The sequence below is a fragment of the Lycium barbarum genome, chromosome 7 (assembly GCF_019175385.1).
Source record: "Lycium barbarum isolate Lr01 chromosome 7, ASM1917538v2, whole genome shotgun sequence".
Lineage (NCBI taxonomy): Eukaryota > Viridiplantae > Streptophyta > Magnoliopsida > Solanales > Solanaceae > Lycium > Lycium barbarum.
The window spans coordinates 114,394,697-114,414,381 of record NC_083343.1 but is presented as its reverse complement, the minus strand read 5'-3'; the positions used below and the strand labels follow the sequence as shown (position 1 = coordinate 114,414,381).

Here is a 19,685-nt window from a genome sequence, read left to right as displayed (position 1 = left end):
CATAACTAAAAGTCTGCCCCATAAAGCAGAATTTTTCCTAAGACATAGTTTAGTTATGCCTTATGGGGCAGAATTTTAGTTAAGGCATAACAAAATCATGCCCCATAAGGCAAGAACTTTTCTTAAGGCATAGACTTTGCCTTATAAGGCAAAGTTTAAGTTATGCCTTAAGGAAAAGTTCCGCCTTATGGGCATACTTTTAGTTATGTTTTTGGGGCACACTTTTTAGTTAAGGCATAACTAAAAGTTTACCTTGAAAAGTAAAATAAAATAAAATGGCTATAAACTGACTAGCCAAACATTCAAAAAAGCTAAGCCAAACGAGCTCAAACTTTCTTTAATTTTATAACCCTTTACGAAAAATCTTCATTTTTTACCGTAATATCTGAAAAAGTCAGTTTCTCCCATTCGAATTATTATAAGGGGCGAAGAAATGTCATTTCTGCTGTGTGCCCATATGCTTGCCTCCCAAAAGACCGAACAATTCTTTCTCCAAATTGATTACCAGCCCTAATTGACAAAAATCAGTGAGCAACGCATTTCGGACCAAAATAAAATAAAATTGTGAGCTTGTTGCATTGAGTTCTTTGGCACCTAAGTGAATTTTGAATTTTGAAGTCGTTATATATACCCAGGTGCAAAGTTTCACTTACTCCCATTTACTTACCAGACAGAGAAACATGTATGTATCTTTGATGACATATATTATACTAATGCGTATACAAAAACCCAAAATTGAGGTTATATTCAAGATTTCAAGTAATTCACACCCTTTAATCAATTCAGAATATTTGTTTAAGCGTTGTGAAGTTCAGTCAAAAACTTAGAAATGGCTCTTGGTGAGATGGGAAGTTCATAATTTTTGTGGGTTATTATTCCTAATATATACTGAAGGGAGTAACTGGTAAAGTTGTTGCTATTTGAATCATAGTCCGGTCCTTCCCCACACCCCGTGCATAGTGAAATCTTAGTGCACCGCCCCTTTACCCCATAAAAATTCAAAAATTATCATGCAAAATTGAAAACAAGAAAGGTGACTAAAATTCTAACTCTACCTCCCAAGGTGGGGTAAAGTCTCCGCAGACTCCACTTTGTGGGATTTCACTGGATATGTTGTTGTATTATTCGTATTTCCTAGATCCATTTCAAGATTTGAATTTTTTTGGGGGTTTTGCTGAACGTTATGGTTTGCTTTTAGAAAAAGTCCATGTGGGATCATTAAAAATTTGCTATAGTTGATTGGTTGGTGTGATTTGAGTGACTTTTCTTTGTTAATTTTGAACTTTTCTGAATCACATTATTGGATATCCACATTTTAATATTTTCTTGACAGTTTACTTGTTTATTGGACTAATAATGATGATTCTGCTTTTCAAGATGGATACTAAACACGTTTATGTATAATAAAAACATGAACCTCATTCACTATGTAGTTAGTTAAACTTGTGGTCCTATTAGAAAGTACTATGATCTATATATAATAAATACATGAACATCGTTTGTTCTTGAGCTTGCCTACTGCTCTTGATTCAAGTAGATCAGAATTTTTTTTATCAGGTGTTTACTCCACTGCAACTTTGTTTTACATTGTGTTGGAGCAAACTCTTCCCAGTATACTCACACTATCGTTGATTTTTCATTCGTTAAGTTCAATATCATTCTTTCATCCTTTTTCGTAAATTTTTTCCTTTTATTTTTATCATCAAAATAGAGGTCAATACATTATCTATAAGACTACAACAACCAACTTTTCGGAAAGTGAACAGAGAAAAAAAGAAAAGATGAAATGAATGACTTGTAATCTAAAAGGATCTTCTTGACTAGTAAAATAATATTACTTTAATAAAGAAGAAGGATCTGAAATTAGAAAACAAAAAGTACCAAAGCCAAATAGTGTTGATTTTCTTACTTATAAGTAACAGTTTATATGATCCTGCAAACTACAGTTGGGCAATCCAGAAAGCTTGTAATAGTTGAAAACTTTTCCTTTCAAAAAATAAAAAAAAATAAAAAAAATACAAATGATACTCCAAGTAGATAGACCAATGTGGAATCCTGTTCCTTCTCTGTATATGCTATTAAGCTTGTCCTTCAATGTACTTGCCCTTTTATCCTGGAAGGCCAGCCTTGAAAGTGAAAGCCAATTGCTTCTTTCATCTTGGATGAACACTAGCACAAGTCCTTGCCATTGGGACTGCATTCGTTGCGACAACCTTGGACGAGTGACTGAGATGAATATGTCAAATTATCTCATAACGGTACCCTTCACCATCTAGATTGATCATCATTCTTCTATCTCCTCAAAATAGACTTCTCCGAAAACTCACTCTATGGTACTCTTCCCACCAATATATTCAATCTTTCAAAGCTGAGTTACCTTGATTTTGGGCTTCAACGATTTTTCTGGAACAATTCCCCTTGAAATAAGATTCTTGAAAGGTATTAAGTACCTTTTGCTCGATCATACTCGTCTTAGTGGTGTTCTGTCCCAGGAATTTGGAATGCTAGAGTCTCTTTTTTTGCCCAGAATACAAGCAACCAATCTTACTGGCACAATCCCGGTATCTATTGGTAACTTGAGCAGCTTGAGTCTTCTATACCTTGATGAAAACAAATTCTCTGGGCATAATAGCGATGTTGAGTTCCCTAAAAGGTCTCTTTCTGTCAAGAAACACATTTATTGGTTCTATTCCACTTCGTTTGGTAACTTGACCAACTTAGAGTCTCTGTATCTTCATACCAACTCACTTTCAGGTCACCTCAAGGCTTGGGTCTCACTGTTTTGTGCCATTGTGCTTTAACTCAAATTAAAGATACCTCAACATGTGAATTCATTAAATGACCCGTAATTTTTCGCTCCCATTTTTGATTTGGGATTTGCCTAAGGCGAGTTTTCACAATGAACCCCGAAGTATGCTCCATGCACTTTGATCGTGAGAGACTATGAATTGTGATATTCATTTGTGATTTCAGCTGTTCAGTTTGATTATGTTGTTTAATGTTCTGCAATATGTTGATGAGTATTTGAAATCATGATTTAGATTGATATTAAATAAGTTGGTTACAATACAGACCGTTGCTTAGTGTTGGGGAGCTTACGCTTCTTACAAGTTATGGACCTTAGTCACAACATATTGAACGGTAAGATACCGTGGCGACTGGGTCAATTACAAAGCTTAGAGTTAATGAATCTTTCACATAATAAGTTGATTGGTTCGATCCCATCAAGTTTCAATCAGTGTATTAGCTTGAGTTTCGTTGACATATCTAACAATCATTTGATCGGCCATCTTCCTAACAACTTGCCATTTCAGAAGGCGTCCCTTGAAGAACTAAGAGACAATAAAGGCTTGTGTGGCCATCTCTTTGCTCTTCATCTAAAATCACCAACAAAAGAATAAATATCTCAACAATTATTTTTAGTCTGGTTGGTGTCATTCTTTTGATGGTGATCATTTGTCTTCTTTTTGGCATATCTCGAAAAAGAAGGAACCAAATTGAGCAAAGAGAACAAACTAAGGATCTCTTTTCTGCTTGGAGCTTTGATAGGAAGATGACTTATGAAAACATCATCATAGCGACAGAGGGCTTTAACAGCAAATATTGCATAGGAAATGGAGGACAGGGAAGTGTCTTCAAGGTTGAGTTACCAAGCGGACAAGTAGTCACAGTAAAGAAATTTCATCCATTACATAGTGGTGAATTGAACAGCTTGAAAATCTTTGAAAATGAAACAAAAACTTTGTTGAAAATCCGCCATCGTAATATTGTAAAGCTTTATGGTTTTTGTTCGCACGAAAGACATTCTTTCTTGGTTTACGAGTTCTTGGAAGGAGGAAACTTGTCAGAGAGACTGAGGAATGATGAAAAAGCGACAGAGTTAGATTGGATTAAGAGGGTAAGCATTGTCAGAGGAGTGGCATATGCGTTATCTTATATGCATCATGAATGTTCACCTCCTATTCTTCACCGAGATATATCAAGTAAGAACGTTTTGTTAGATCATGAAGACAGGCCTCATCTTTCTGATTTTTGTACTGCAAAACTCTTAAGGCCAAACTCCTCTAATTGGACTTCTTTTGCTGGAACTTTTGGATATGTTGCTCCAGGTATGCTCTATCTAATTCTCTGTCCGCTGGTTTTAAGTTTACACTAGCTCTGTATATAAACTATTTTCACGAATTTGAAGAATCTGAACGACCACAAAAATAAGCAGGATTTTCCATTTGTAGTGCAAGTCGATATGTAAATAACCAAAAACTTTCTCCTGGAAATAACCTTGATGTCTTTCATTTAATCCTTTGATGTATAGTTGCATTGATTAAGTTGTCAAATTTCCGTGCATTCAATTAGTTAAATGACTTTTTATTTCATTAGTTTATGGATTGACGAAGGGAGTTGTAACCGCCTTCTTTGAACCTTGAGAGACAATTTTAAATCATTTAAGAGAACACAAAACTAGTTGCTTTTGAGCCTTGTGTCATTTCCGTTCTCTTGTATTCTTCTCAGCTACTCTTATCTACAAAGTTTTTACATTTGCGAGGCTTTTGTCTTGTGTTTTACACGGGATTCAACTTATTTGCACTGAAGGTCTATAACTTTTTTTATATCAGATGACCTACAAGAAAGGATAACTGTGTGTGGTAATCCTAATTTGGTAAAATAGAAAATCAACAAAATAACCTACTATAATCAGTTAGAATGCATTGAAAGTGTTAAAATTATTTATACTGTGTATATAATTTAAATACTTTTCACATGTATACGGAGCTTGCTTACACTATGGAGGTAAATGAAAGTTGTGATACCTACAGCTTTGGAGTGCTATCATTGGAAGTGATGTTAGGTCGGCATCCAGCTGATATTGTTCAAGCTATATCATCACTTTCATCAACATCAGAAATCCTTGACATATTGTTAAAAGATTTCATTGATCAACGGCCATTACCTCTCTCTCGAGTGGCTGAAGAATTGATCAAGATCACAAAGATAGCATTTACATGTCTTCATCCGAGTCCTCAACTTAGGCCAACCATGCAACAAGTTTCTGCATCTTTAGCCAAAGAAAAGGCACTTCTGAAGAAGTCTTTTCCTTTTATTACTTTAGGCCAACTAATTGACGTTGAATTAGGTAGTTCCTAATTAACTTCTTGTGTAGTTGTGTTTTCTTTTTTTTCCGTTTGCAGTTGTGATGTTTTCTCCTATGGTACATAAAATTTCCTTTTTATATTATACAATAAAGTACTAGATGTTGGATCTGTTCTTATCATGCTTTGTGGTTGAAACTTGGTTGACTGAAAGAGCTGTGTGAAGTAGGGGTTATTGTTGTTTACTGCTACTTCTCCTATTACGGAAAATCAAGATCTCTTGTTCGCCAGATAAAAATTAAGCAACTGTGGACTGATATACTCAAGTGGAGGATGAAATTTTGGTGCAAATGTTATCGTGGAGGTAGAATTTTGAAAACACTAGTTAAAATTTATTTGGAAAGCCATAATCTGGTGTCATCAGTTAGTATTTTGGTTCCTAATTTCCTTAGAGACATTCTGGAAGTCGATCATCTTCTACGCTGGTGTTGCTTCTGCATTCATTTTATATCAGATTTCTCTTTCTATACCCAACAGAATTGAGTGAAATCAAAACGACGTGCGTCTTTTATGTGTCTTATGTATCAGGACAACAAAAACTAGGTTTATTGATGGAGCTATCTTATTGGATCTAATGATAGAAACTGAGTGAAAAATAAAGCCAAATGATTTGAGTGGCTTCACTTTCTAGAATTACACTAAATATTCATTCATCCTAGACCAGTTCTATCTAAGTAATTTATTTCTCCTTATGTGACTGGTTGCAACAAACTTATTGTAACCTACTGTGTTGAACTTTGGAGTATAGTAAGCATGCATTTTGAGAGCTTAGTACTTATCAGAACAAAGGGACACAATTTCTGAGAGACATAGTGGTGGAGTCTTTTTTCCCTATTTAACAAAACTAGTTTCTATTCTCTTCAACAATTGGATCTTTTTCCATGTGTAGTCCCAAGATCTTTTCTAAGTGCTCAGATAAAATAGATGACTTGATGCCCAAAAAGTGCAACAATATGCTTCAGGGAATAAATTAATTGTTGGCATCTTTGTGGAGTTAGCTAATGTGAGAAAATGATATTAAAAGTTGTTCATGAGTCTTGGTGTTGATTCATTGGAAAAGGGTATCAGTTGAGGACCTCTATGTTGTTGGTGTCTTCACTTTTACTTTATAGCTGTGAACTAGAAACTACATCATTTTGCTGTGGAATAGTCCTATAACTTTTTGATAGAGATTGCAAAACAATCATCGTGTTATTGAGAATTTTTGTGCAGTCTGGTTTGGCTGTACGATTAGAAGGGATGAACTTTATCCTGGTTTCCAATTGGTGAATCTGTTTTCTGCAGAGTGCACATTAAGGTGCCTTTGACATGTCATTCTATGAGAGGGTGGGAGAAGTCGTCTGTGCATTTCAAGAAATAAGTGATTAGATATCTGTCAAGCTCCTAAAGAACTTAGTAAGGGGTCCTTTTCTCAAAAGGAGTATAGTTTTTGAACGTGTTCTTAAATAGTAATATAAGGAAGGATCATAGTTTATCTTAATTTTTTTTTGTCACAGTAGGAGAAAGTAAAGTTCTTTCTAATACGCATATGTTGAAAAGTAGTGTTGCAGAAATGTCTTTATTTATTCGTACTAACTGCCCAGAGAGGATGTTTACCATCTTTATCTATTTTATGCAGGGGAATCATAATTGTGGATTGGAGTTAACGTTGAGGACAATAGCACGAAAAGGAATTGGTAAAGAGGTGGTGTGGAAATGATGTTGTGTGGAAACTTCAAAAGAAGTTGGACCCAACAATAATGGATGTTGCTGAGACACTGATGGAACTAAAGGAATTGGTAAAGAGGTGGTGTGGAAATGATATTGTGTGGAAACTTCAAAAGAAGTTGGGCCCATTTACAATAATGCATGTTGCGGAGACACTGATGGAGCTAAAGGAATTGGTAAAGAGGTGGTGTGGAAATGATGTTGTGTAAAAACTTCAAAAGAAGTTGGACTCATTTATAATAATGCATATTGCTGATGGAACTAATAGAATTAGTAATACTTCTATTTGGAGTTAAAATATTGGGGTTTGATTTAACTCATTCACAATAATGCATGTCGCGGAGTCAGTGATGGAACTTTAAAATCAGTAATATTTGTAAATTGTAGTTAAAATATTGGGTTTTGTTTGGATTTTTACACCACCCACCCCTCCCCCCACCACCCTCCAAAAAAAAAAATCATTTTTAAAAATATTTTTAAATTTTTTCTTTTTTCTTGGTTTTTACATCCCCATCCCCCCACCACCAACCTCAAAAAATTGAGTTTTGTTTTAACTCATTCACAATAATGCATGTTGCAGAGTTAGTGTGGAAAAATATATATAACTATAAATATCTAATGGTAAGAAGACTTCTTAACATTGACTAAAAATGTGACAACTTAGATATTATTAACAGTGATTAAATTAGAGTACCTTCTTCATCGACAAGCTTAATGACAAGTCTAACGGCCTAAAACAAAATGATCGAATTCTCAAAAGTGTATTAATGCCTAAAATATAGTAGTAGTACTTAGATATTGCATTGATAGTGTTGTAATACCATTTAACCTATAAATGTTATTCATTTTCTTAACTACAACAATTTTCTCAAATCTAATATTTAACTGCAATTAGAAGTGCAACTAATTCTAATAGAGAATTTGTTTTGATCTTCTTATTTGTTTTTCTCCCTCTTTTCCAACTTTGCCTTCTCTTTCTTTTTGACTAAGTCAGGTCTTCTCCCTTGTTTCACTCTTTAATGTCTCACAATAATAAAAAAGGTAGGGTTCAATTTTATGACAGATAGGAAGATTATTGGAAGTTTCCCCATAGATCAAATTCTGCAGTCACATAGCTGAGAATTAATTTGCATGTTAGGCATTAAATATTGCTCTTTATTAAGCAGCAGAATAACTTGTACTAAATGAGTTTTCTTACCATATACCTAAAGCTGAGAATTTCTTGTTAGGTTTTAGCAATATTCTTCAATAATGTCGGACGCTACTTCTTCCAAACTTTACAAGTAAGATGTCTATCTATAACACCCAGTAACCGAGCCAGGATAAATGTGAAAATTTGCTAGAGTTCCAAACACACCTTTAAACCTTTATAAGTTCAAATTCCAAAAGCGATTATAAATATTCATAGAGTTTTTCCGTATTTTAATTAAGATATTTTTGTTAAAATCTTATTTCTGCATTATAAAATGGCTAAACATGGAATAATTTTAAATGACGGTTCAAAAAATAGCTATTTGCCACTTTCCCAAATTACAAAGCAAAATATTCTCGAATGCCAAGGAAATCTTTCATTCCTTTTCATTAGTGTTCTTCCCTCTTTTAATTTCTCACCATGATAATGTAAACAGTAGACTACAATTTTATGACAGAGAGGAAGATGATTTCCACAAGCCAAATTCTGCTAGAATTGTGAAAAGGAGTAAGTATTGCTCTTTATTAAGCACCAGAACAGCCAATTATGTGAGTTTCTCACCATATACCCAGTTTCCTGTTGGTCTTTAGCAGTATTCTTCAACAATAATGAAGTATGCAATTGGTGGACAGAGTTACTCGGTGTCTGTGGTTGTGGGAGATAGCAAGTGTCATTGATGCGAGTCCATCTGATGTACACTGTCAGAAATCCACCATTCAACTACAACAACATATCCAGTGTAATCTCATAAGTGGGGTCTCGAGAAAGTGGTGTGTATGCAGACAGGTTGTTTCTGAAAGACCCTTGACTCGAGTAAAGCATATCAAAGCAGGTTTGAAAAGGACATATAGTAGTGAAGAAGCCATTTTGAACATAATGAGAAAAGAACAGTATGACAACAAGTAATACGATAAATGAAGCAAAGGAAACAACAAGTACTAATAAAATAAAAAAGATGATGTGGAGAAGACTCAAAGATGGATGGATGCATTTGTGGAGGCTGAAAAAATATAAGACCGTGATCTGAAAAACAACAGGTACGGGTACCAATAAAATAAGCCTTCTATTTTCTCAATGTGTTTGTTAATGGGGCCTTTATAAAAAGTTGGACCCATTTCCAATAATGCAGGTTGCTGAGATAGTGATGGAGATATTAGAATTGGTATTACTTTTAATTGCAGTTAAAATATTGGGTATTGTTTTACTCATATTCACAATAATGCATGTTGCAGAGTCAGTGATGGAACTATTAGAATTAATAATACTTCTAATTGCAGTTAGAATATTGGGTATTGTTTTAACTAATTCACAATAATGCATGTAGTAGAGGCAGTGTGGAAAAATATATATAACTACAAATATGTAATGGTAATAAGACTTCATACCCGACATTGACTTAAACTGTGAAAGCAACTTGGATATCATTAGCAATGATTAAATTAGAGTATGTTCACCATCGACAAGCTTAATGACAAGTCTAACAGTTTTAAACAAAGTGATCTAATTCTCAAGTATGCATCAATGCCTAAAATATAGTAGTATTTCTTAGATATTGTATTTATGGAGCTTTCTACCTACAAGCTAGTGTCTACATATGCTAAAATATTTTTGTAACATGTATTACCATGTTCTTAACTGCAACAACTTTCTCAATTACTGTGATTTAGACAAAAGTTGTATCTCAGTCTCAAATCCAATATTTACCTGCAATTAGAAGTACAGTTAATTCTAATGGAGAATTTGTTTTGATTCCATTTTCATTTGTTTTTCTTCGGTCTTTTTCCAGCTTTCCTTTTCTTCCTTTTTGACTAAGTCAGCTCTTCTCTCTTGTTTCACTCTTTAATTTCTTACAATAATAAAAAAGGTAGGGTCCAATTTTATGACAGATAGGAAGATTATTGGAAGTTTCCCCATAGACCAAAATTCTGTAATCACATAGCTGAGAAGTAGTTTGGCTGTTAGGCTTCAAATATTGCTCTTTATTAAGCAGCAGAACAGCTATATTATATGAGTTTTCTCACCATCTACCCAAAGCTGAGAATTTCCTGTTAGGCTTTAGCAATATTCTTCAACAATGTCTCGCGCTTCTTCTTCCAAAATTTGCAAGTATGATGTCTTTTTGAGTTTTAGAGGTGAAGATACACGTAGAACCTTTGTGAGTCATCTCTATGATTCTCTAAAACAGAGAGGAATCCACACTTTCAAAGACGATGAGCGGTTGGAAACAGGAAAATCAATTTCTGGTGAACTTTTGAAAGCTATAGAAGAGTCTAGATTTGCTATTGTGATATTTTCCAAAAAATATGCATCCTCAAGATGGTGCTTAGAGGAGCTTGCACACATCATGAAGTGCCAAAATGAATCGGAGCAGATTGTGATTCCAATCTTTTATGATGTGAGTCCATCAGATGTACGCCATCAAAATCCCCCTTTCGCTAAATCATTTTCCAAGCACGAGAAAAAGTACAAAGATGATTTGGAGAAGGTTCAGAGATGGAGGGATGCATTTGCGGGGGCGGGGAAAACTTCAGGGTATCATGTACAAAATTTCAAGTAAGTTTTTTTTCGGGGTTCCTCGTTGTCAAGAGGAAAATTGACCAAACTTTTAGCTACAATTCCACTCAAATATCATCTATACTCTTACCGAAAAAGGAACAAAGATCTAGCTAAACAGAGACATATATGGTAGTCAGTTTACTTACAATTATAATTTACATTTATTTACAGACCTTGAGTTTGTGCTTGTTTGATGATGTTATTAGATTTAAAAATGTAAAAAAGGTTATAATTCATAATAGTTGATTTAAACTACCTTGTGACACCGATTATTATGTGTTTGTTATAGACATTACTCTATGATAACTCTTTCTTTTATTTTCTATTTAATTTACTCTGAGATTCTTTTCACTGTAATGTAGGGATGAGGCAGATTGCATCAAGAAGCTAGTTGATGACATATTTCCTAAATTGCTTCAAGTTATTTCACCTTTCCCGGAAAGCCTAGTGGGTATGAAATCTCAGGTTGAGAAAGTAACCTCATTATTAGATATGGAATCAAATGATGTTCGCTCTATCGGGATTTGGGGTATGGGTGGCATAGGCAAGACAGAAATTGCAAGTGTTATATATGAAACACACCGTCATCGATTTGAAGCTAGTTGTTTTCTTGGTGATGTTGGAACATCGTATCAGAAAAATGGACTAACATGGCTAGCAAAAGTCGTCATTCGCAAGCTGTTGGGTGAAAAGATGACTCTAACTAGTGAACGCGAAGGGCTGATTATTTTAAAGAATAGGCTTCGCTGGAAGAAAGTTTTGTTCATTCTCGATGACGTAAACCACCTAGAACAGTTGGAGTTTTTAGTTGGAGAGCCAGAGTGGTTTGGTATGGGTAGCAAAATTATTTTAACATCAAGAGACAAGCACCTGTTAATCAGTCATGTTGGGGATAACGTGTATGAAGTCCAATTATTAACTGAGGATGAAGCTCTTGAATTGTTCAGTAGGCATGCTTTTAGAGAAAAATCACCATTGAAAGATTTTGTGGAACTTTCAAGACAAGTGGTGAAGTATGCTGGTGGACTTCCTTTAGCTCTTAAAGTTTTGGGTTCTTCTTTTTACAAGCGAGACAAAAGGCAATGGAGAGACAAAATTAATCGTCTGAAGAGAATCCCTAACAATGATATTCTAGGAAAGCTTAGGCTTAGTTTTGACGGACTGGACAAAGATGAGAAGGAAATATTTTTAGATATTGCATTCCTAGATATTACAGGCTTGACTAGATATAATTTTAAATTTTATGTGGAACTAGTAACTGAGAGTCGTGGTTTTCAACTGATAGGCATAGATTGCCTTATCGAAAAATCTCTGTTATCCATCGACATACATAATGGTATCGTGATGCATAATATGATAAGAGAAATGGGTGCAAATGTCATACGGAAAGAGTACGTTAACAGCAGAGTATGGCTTCCAGAGGAGGTTCGCGACCTTTTTAAAGGAAAGTTGGTAAGCAATATTTAACGTAATTAATAATTTCATAAGCTCTAAGTGCTGTTAATTTTTTGTTTCAGTTTTATCCCTTACAATTAAATATATGTTTCATTCTTTACAGATACCAGAAAAGGTGGAAAGCCTACATATCCCAAAAGGCTACAATTTTGAAGACGATCCTATCACTTATAGCAATATTTTCAGGAGGATGCAAAGCTTACAAGTACTCATAATTGGTGATGGAACTTTTAGCTCGAACTGCGCTATCACCTATCTTCCTTCCAGCTTGCTATTTATTGAGTGGCAGGGGTATCCTTCAATTTCATTGCCAGAGAGCTTTGAACCATCAGAGCTCGCTATGCTTCATTTAGAAAGAAGTCGGCTTGTCGAACTTTGGCCAATATCAAAGGTATACTTGCTCTCTCTCTCTCTCTCTCTAATACAGCAAAATTCCAGCTCTTTTTTATTTGCTAAGATTAATGCACATGAATTAATCACTCCACGATTGAAATGCTACATAAAACAAGTGCTTTGATATACACAATTAACATAAATATTTTTATTTTAGTTCACTCACTTGAAAAGTGAAAACTTAAAACATGCAAATCTAATCTTCGGACTTCATCCAAAATCAAACATATCATGTCTCCCTCTCTCCAGCGGCTCATACTTCTTCTTTTCCCAATTAAATCTTCAAAATATTTAGGTGGAATGGAACTAGAACTACAAGTTTTTGCACAGTGTGTCCCTCTTTGTGGCTGGTCTTTAAATATTGTCTCTGTTTTTTACTTTGTTGCGAAAGTAGGCTCCATTTGTTTATTATGCAAGGCAATTGACATTTTTGCCCTTCTATACAAGCCCAGTCCGCAGTCCCTGTGCTTTTCATGATAACGTGATACAAAGTTATGTCTCTTTTCTGCTGTACTGTTGATTGTATCCCTGCTCAATTTACTTAGTACATATCGAAACTAGCTACAAAGTTTGAGCATTTATCTAGTTGTGTTTTGGGAGGAACAATAGTTGACACATGTTGTTGCTATCCCTGTCTTCAAATCAGAATCTGGAAGGTGAAAAAATCATTAGAACAGAAAATAGATGAAACAGATATTTCAGTTTCTTGTGTGTCCGTAAGGAATTATAACCCCCTCACAGTTGCCCAAGGTTATTGGATCATTTCCTCCCAGGATAAAACAGAAAACCGTATCTGTAATAGCAGCAATGCAAATTACAGAACTCCAGGGAACTCAACAAACGGAGCAAATCACACTACTCTACGATATTTTTGTTTTGAAAACAAATGCAAGAACAGTTTTTGAGGGGAGGACTTTCAGATATTCGCTGTCTTAATCTGAGGCAAGACCTCTGAATTTATAGACAAAGAAAGGGTGAGATGGAGAGTTGCAATCCAAAAGGTGCCTTTTATGAACACATAAGAAATAAATAATAAAAGCGTTCTTTCCCATATCTCTTGTCTGTATATATCTTGTTTTATATTATTCCATTGGCTCTCATTTTACAACAATTACGATATTAAAGAGGTTTTATTTTCATTATTACAACAAAAGAGAAGAAATATATATATTTAGATGTTAAGACAATTATGTATCTCAAAAACAAAGCTGAAAAGTCTTTTCCACATTAGCTACAGCTTACATACTTTTATGATCATTCTGAAAACTTTTCCATCAATTCTGTAACAACATTCTCCTTTCTTTTTTTTTTTGGTTCCACAAAATAGAATCAGATAAATATTTCTATTAGGAGTACTACTTAGCTAACTGGTATTTCATAGAAACATTATGTTTTATAGTTGTTTTTTTTTTTTTTTTTTTGGAAACAGAAATTGAGCAACTTGAAGCATTTGGATCTAGGCGAGAGTCTTGGGTTAACAAAAACCCCTAATTTTGGTGATATGCCAAACTTGGAGACACTAAATTTAAATGGATGTCAGAATTTGGAGGAGGTCCATCCCTCTCTTGGACATTGCAGAACGCTTACTGATCTGAATTTGCATGGTTGTCACAAACTTAAGAAGCTTCCGAAATTTGTTTCCATGGAATCTCTTGAGTTTCTCTCCCTTTACAAATGCACAAGTTTAGAAGAATTTCCAGAAATCTGTGGAGATATGCGGCGCTTATCAATACTAGAGGTAGAATCCCCCTGGATAAGAAGCTTACCCCCGTCTCTCAGCGGCCTTGGATGTTTGCTATTGAAAGATTGTGAAGTTCTTGAAAGTATTCCAGATACTATTCGGAATCTTAAAAATCTCTCGATTGAAAGTTGCAATAGACTTGCAATGCTGCCAAACAGCCTCTTTGAATCACAACAATTGGAATGGCTTCATATATGCCGATGTTCTGAATTGGTAGAGCTCCCCATATCTCTTGGAGTTCAAAAAAAGATTGCTCGGTTAATCTTAAAAGAATGTGAGAACTTAAAGAAGCTTCCAAGCTCTATTCAGATGGAATCCCTTGAAGAAGTCATGATATCTAACTGCCGAAAGTTAGATACATTTCCAGAAATCAATGGAGATATTCATAGCTTAACAAGACTGACCATAACTTGTATGGGGATAAGAGAACTGCCTTCATCCATTAGGAATCTGAGGGGCCTCAAATCTCTCGCTCTGAAAGGTTGTAGAGAGCTTGTAAGTCTACCAGACAACCTCTGTAATTTGAAGAATCTTACATATCTTACCCTCTGGGGCTGCAAAAAGCTAGAGAAGCTTCCAGAAAACATTGGTCATCTGCAGCAGTTAAAGTTACTTGATGCAAGTGATACTGCAATCTCCCAACCACCTCCCTCCATCACCAAGCTTGGAGAACTGAGGATATTAACATTCTCACATGTTTTACAACATGTGCAGCATTCCTCAAGTTTTGTTTTCCCTCAACTATCAGCTTTATCCTCCTTGAGAGATCTTAATCTTGCTAATCTCGATATTTTGGGTGGACTTCCCGAGGATTTAGGATCTTTGACTTCTTTGGAACGTTTGGATGTTAGTGGAAGCAATATTTCTTGTTTACCCAAAAGCATCAAAGAACTCTTACACCTTGTTGAGCTGCACATACATTTCTGTCAGAATCTTAATGAACTCCCAGGAGAGCTACCCCCAAATTTAAAGGAGCTATATGCAGATTATCATTTGGCCTCTAAAAGCATCAGAGATCCAGTAATTAAGTGTCTTAAGTTGCATTTGCTCTCAATATCATGGTGTGGTCCTCAAAAATCCAAATATGGAACTGGCTCCACTTGCCAAGTTAATGTGTTGAAGTCCCTACAGCATTTAACTAGGACATGTATCCAGGTTCTTATCTCTCCCTCACATATTTGAATGTTTAATATTCTTGTCAAGTTGATTTCTATTAATATTGATTTCTGCTGCAGTGTGACTTCCACCAAAGGGATTCTTTTCTCATTTTTTTCCCCAAAGCCACAATTCCAGAGTTGTTCAATTATCAGATTATAAATCATGAAACGATCTCAATTAATCTGAACCCATCTTGGTATACCGATAAATTCATGGGTTTTTCAATATGTTTCAGTCCTGATAGTGGGTATTTGATGTTAGTAGCTACATTGGTATGCAAATCTGATCCTGAAAGAAAACATTCCTTGAAGTATGATCGCCGTGTATGTTTGCCTCAGTTTTCTTCTGTCGATATGTGTTTCTTCTACATACCATTTGAAACATTGTGGCACGCTTCTGACAATAAAGAAGGGAAGAACCCAAATGATTATTGCCTTTTTGAGGTATCGACAAAGAACAGGAAGGAACTATGTTGGGGAATTAGCCTGGAGTATGAGAATAAAGATACTGCAATGACGACTGAATTTGGCTGCTCTATGGTTCTAGAGCAACCAGAGCCATCACTCGCTTCTAGTTCGCGGGCATCTGCTGAGCATGACATTGCCATAGATAGGGGACTATGTTTAGGATATGAGCATAAAGCTCTAGAGGTGGATCAAGCAGCAGTGGCAGCTCAAAATGAACATGAATCTCAGAATGTTGAGCTGATTAGAGTTTGTGATAGCCCATCAAGGAAAATGGGCGATGCTTCAAGAAAGAGAAAGAGAAAGAGAAAGAGAAAGAGAAATAGAAACAAAAAGAAAAAAGACAGCAGGGACAAATGAGACTAGCTTCTCTCATTGCACCAACAAGCACACATGATTTTGATTGGATCGTCAGAAACCTCTTCCTTTGCTAGCAAAAATGGGTCACTGAAAAGAGAATATCGAGGTTAGCCTTGAAACATCTTGAGACTTCTTGCGCGCATATGTATTTTACCCTTAATGTCATGTTTCTTGGGTGTAGGAAGCATCTATCCAATCAGTTATTCAAAACAAAGAAGACATAATGAACAAAGCCAAGTGTGAGGACCTATGTAAGTAAGCACTTGTTTCCTTGAGACCAGAGTGGAAGGGAATCCTCTTGCCATTAAAAGTTTGGTTACTCCATTATTTTCATTTTCTTTTTGCTATTTTGTCGAGAAAGGTTCCTGATATTGCTATGATCGTTCAATTTTTTGGTTGCTTTAGGCCTCTTCAATGTCTCTTTCGGTATAGCTAAACACAAGGTACCTGGTGATATAATTCTCAGGTAACAGGGCAATTCTACTTGTTTTAATTTTTCCCCTTGGATTTTGTAGTAGTATGGACGTTGGAAATTGTTTTAAAATGATGGCCTATACTAATATAGACAAATACATGGTTTTATCTTTAGATTCGTGCTATGTTTCTCGAATATAATTGATCACATGAAATAATTTTATGCTGCTGCAAATGGGTAATCCATTTATGCTCCAAGTACCATTGCTTGTCCTACTGCAAAGGTATCCTTAAGCAACTGGTTCCCGCATCAGAATTTCCAAAGTCTATAAAATTTATTCATAATAATTTGCTGAACATAACATTGCAACAGAGGGACTACATTGGGGCTACGAGAATGAAGATGTAGAGGTGGATCAAGCAGCAATGGTTTTGTTTTGCATCAAGTATCAGGTTTCTCCTTCTTAACTGAACTTGATATTTGTAACTGCAATATATTGGTTGGACTTGCTGAGGATCTTGAGTCTTTGCGCTCCTTGCTGTATGCAGATTATCATCTAACCAAGCAGAAGTTTCCATATTTCACACATTCTCGGTGGACAACTGAAACATCATCCTTTTCTGAAAATAAGAATTAAAATTGCATGTATGAATTACTACATCAGCGTTAATTCTTCAATGGTGCCATTGTCTACTCCATTGTGAGCTACCTTAGTAATTATGCACTGTTGGTGGCAGCAATTTTTTGAGTCTTTGTTTCATGTTGAGTATCGTTCTTAGTGGAACAAAACTATAGGTTTCCTTAAATTTTAGTACATCATGGTTTCAATACAAATGTGTAATACATTTTGATTGACATCTGAGTTTCTAGTAAAAATATGCGCAAATTCCTCTCAGTCCATACACCATTCATGAATGGTCTCAACAAATATACCATCTTGAATACAGATGCAGCTTGTGACTTTCCCTTAGCATTGCTTAGAGACCATTGGAAGTATTGTGTCCATGTTGTAGCTTTGTATGGTTTCCTATTCGTCCAAACCAGCAGTCTGTCCCATATTCCTTTAGTAAATACACATTCGGTAAATAAATTATTCATATTCTCATGTTGTACTTGACATAGCACAGAGATTGGATCCGTAGTGATACCCCATTTTGCTAGTCTGTCACTAGTAAGCATCCTTCCATGAAAATGTAACCACATAGTGAATTTTGCTTTTGCACTAGCTTCATTTCTGAACATGAAACATTTCCATGAAGTTCTCTCTTGTTGTCTGATCACACTATTAGTATTCTTCTGCACCAGTTGACTCTGATTAATCACATTTCTTGCTTCAATAATCTTCCTAACCATCCGTGAGGCGAATGGAAGATTTTTCAAAAAAATACTTGTGGTGTAGAACAAAACATAGAAAATTATGTAGCTACAAATCATCTCATTAGGAATAAAATAAAAAGTTTTAAATAAAGTTGTTACTAAATATAGAAAGATGTTATTTTTGTTGGAACTGACAAAAAAAAAAAAGTGTATCATATAAACTAAGACAAATGAAGCATTTAAGTTTGACTCCATTTAAAAACTTTGCCAATTGCACACCAGATTTTGGAGCTTGAGGGTTAGAACTTGGCTGCAAGTCTTAGCGGATTGTTAGAAGTTTAGATAGAAAGGAAAAGACTTGTCTTGCCACAAGTCTTTGCAGATCACAAGAATATTAATGCAAAGTATGTCGCGACGTTGGGACAAATTGTTCACATGTCCTGGCGGTTCACCAACAGTTTCTGATGCATGAGCAAGAACTTACCTTGCTACAAGTTTCGGCGATCACTAAGGCTTTAGTACAAATTGGGTTCATAATTTTGGAACATATTATTTACAAGTGGAACATATTATTTACAAGTTCTAGCTATTCACCGGGAGAAAAGAAGAAGATGGAGAAGTTCTGGCGGAGATGTATTGTCAAGGCTACTTTGCACACGTTTTAACGGGAACAAAAGTAAAATTTTAGGCCTTGACTTTTAGGTAATAAACTTCCTATTACGCTATAAGGAAAAGAAGTGAAAAGCTATGTGATAGAGGAAAGCATTACCTACTGCTACCAAAACCTTTTCAAAATGTGTTTAAAAATTCACTTGTGTAGGTTTGGGTAGGGCTCAAGGGTAGGGTGGGCTTTGAGGTCCAAAGGTGGCCAACTGGAATGGCACCAGACCTTAGCCTTCCAACTTAACAGCAGCATTCAAGTAGGCAAAGACAGAATGAATATTGCAAAACTTTTTGAATTTTGTGCAAAGTCAGACATCATTACAAAATAAAATGAATGGAATATCATAATTGCTATTTACTACAGTAGCTAAAAAGGAAAGATAAGCAAATGATCTTTGTTTTCCTCTATTATTACTCTATTTTCTTTTACAATTCCTTACCATCTTATGCTATCTTTTCAACTTTTCTTTTATCTGCTACTCCCTCCGAATCAAAAAGAGTGTCCACTTAGCCATTTGCAAATTTCTTAAGAAATACTAACTCCTAGACAAAAATAGGTAATTTGACTAAACTATCCCTAATTAAATATGTATTGGTATTTGATCACATAACAAATTTGAAAAAATAAGATTAAATCTTTCTTGATTTGATAAGTGAACACTCTTTCTAACCCAGGGGAAAAAAGGCTAAGTGAACATTTTTTTTGAGGAGTATTGTTTAAGGTACAAACTCATTGTATTGTTCTAATGCCCCTTTTTTAGGGACCACTGCAAGTGATTCAGCACCATTGTCATAAAGCATGGCGAGGGTATCTATGATATACTTAAAACGATTTTTCTACAATGTTGGAAATGAAATGATAGTCAGAAATTGTGCAAAGAAAAGCTAAAGAATGTCTTGACAAGAAGCTATAATTTAGAGATTCAGCCATAGAACTGAGTCTTTGCAAGACTTCACATTGAACTGCATAGGCATGTACTAATACTATGGTTCTACCAAGATTACATTAAACCATTGATTAGCAAACAGATTTTACACAACAATCAAATTGTTTTGCCAGTTCATAGCCTCGACTACAATATTTAGTGCTAAAGCAAGAAAAAAATCTGCAAGAATA

At 35.2% G+C, this 19,685-nt stretch overlaps 3 protein-coding genes across 6 annotated transcripts; 2 read left to right on the top strand and 1 right to left on the bottom strand.

Annotated features, from left to right (window-relative positions):
- The first annotated feature begins 455 nt into the window (after positions 1 to 455).
- Positions 456 to 7,127, top strand: LOC132603880 (MDIS1-interacting receptor like kinase 2-like). Of its 2 annotated transcripts, XR_009568564.1 has the most exons (4): positions 456 to 682; positions 3,490 to 4,109; positions 4,815 to 5,131; positions 6,766 to 7,127. XR_009568564.1 is itself a non-coding variant. In XM_060317173.1 (2 exons), the coding sequence occupies exons 1-2, from the start codon at positions 3,446 to 3,448 to the stop codon at positions 6,774 to 6,776; spliced, it is 675 nt and encodes a 224-aa protein (XP_060173156.1). In that variant the 5' UTR covers positions 456 to 3,445; the 3' UTR covers positions 6,777 to 7,127. The 2 variants fall into 2 exon arrangements, 1 of the variants encoding a protein (XP_060173156.1); XM_060317173.1 differs by lacking the exon at positions 4,815 to 5,131 and having other exon boundaries at positions 456 to 4,109.
- A 1,277-nt stretch (positions 7,128 to 8,404) lies between these two features.
- Positions 8,405 to 17,483, top strand: LOC132603879 (disease resistance protein Roq1-like). Of its 3 annotated transcripts, none has more exons than XM_060317172.1 (9): positions 8,405 to 9,083; positions 10,965 to 12,054; positions 12,161 to 12,448; positions 13,880 to 15,346; positions 15,427 to 16,279; positions 16,355 to 16,424; positions 16,579 to 16,639; positions 16,961 to 17,040; positions 17,137 to 17,483. In XM_060317172.1, the coding sequence occupies exons 2-5, from the start codon at positions 11,056 to 11,058 to the stop codon at positions 16,171 to 16,173; spliced, it is 3,501 nt and encodes a 1,166-aa protein (XP_060173155.1). In that variant the 5' UTR covers positions 8,405 to 9,083; positions 10,965 to 11,055; the 3' UTR covers positions 16,174 to 16,279; positions 16,355 to 16,424; positions 16,579 to 16,639; positions 16,961 to 17,040; positions 17,137 to 17,483. The 3 variants fall into 3 exon arrangements, with proteins under 3 accessions (XP_060173155.1, XP_060173153.1, XP_060173154.1); XM_060317170.1 differs by lacking the exon at positions 8,405 to 9,083 and adding an exon at positions 9,946 to 10,599; XM_060317171.1 differs by lacking the exon at positions 8,405 to 9,083 and adding an exon at positions 9,946 to 10,599 and having other exon boundaries at positions 16,355 to 16,428.
- On the bottom strand, positions 17,030 to 17,941 carry LOC132601780 (uncharacterized). The gene is made up of 2 exons (XM_060314845.1): positions 17,433 to 17,941; positions 17,030 to 17,126 (listed from the first exon to the last, which is right to left on the bottom strand). The coding sequence occupies exons 1-2, from the start codon at positions 17,939 to 17,941 to the stop codon at positions 17,030 to 17,032; spliced, it is 606 nt and encodes a 201-aa protein (XP_060170828.1).
- Between the last annotated feature and the right edge of the window lie 1,744 nt (positions 17,942 to 19,685).

Excerpts from the sequence above, each read along its gene's own strand:
- LOC132603880 (XM_060317173.1), top strand. The coding sequence starts at position 3,446 with ATGGTGATCATTTGTCTTCTTTTTGGCATATCTCGAAAAAGAAGGAAC.
- LOC132603879 (XM_060317170.1), top strand. The coding sequence starts at position 10,121 with ATGTCTCGCGCTTCTTCTTCCAAAATTTGCAAGTATGATGTCTTTTTG. Across the intron at positions 12,055-12,160 it reads ACCTTTTTAAAGGAAAGTTG|ATACCAGAAAAGGTGGAAAG; the intron begins GTAAGCAATATT and ends CATTCTTTACAG. Across the intron at positions 15,347-15,426 it reads TAACTAGGACATGTATCCAG|TGTGACTTCCACCAAAGGGA; the intron begins GTTCTTATCTCT and ends TTTCTGCTGCAG.
- LOC132601780 (XM_060314845.1), bottom strand. The coding sequence starts at position 17,941 with ATGGTTAGGAAGATTATTGAAGCAAGAAATGTGATTAATCAGAGTCAA. Across the intron at positions 17,127-17,432 it reads ACTCAGATGTCAATCAAAAT|CAAGGAGCGCAAAGACTCAA; the intron begins GTATTACACATT and ends ATCTGCATACAG.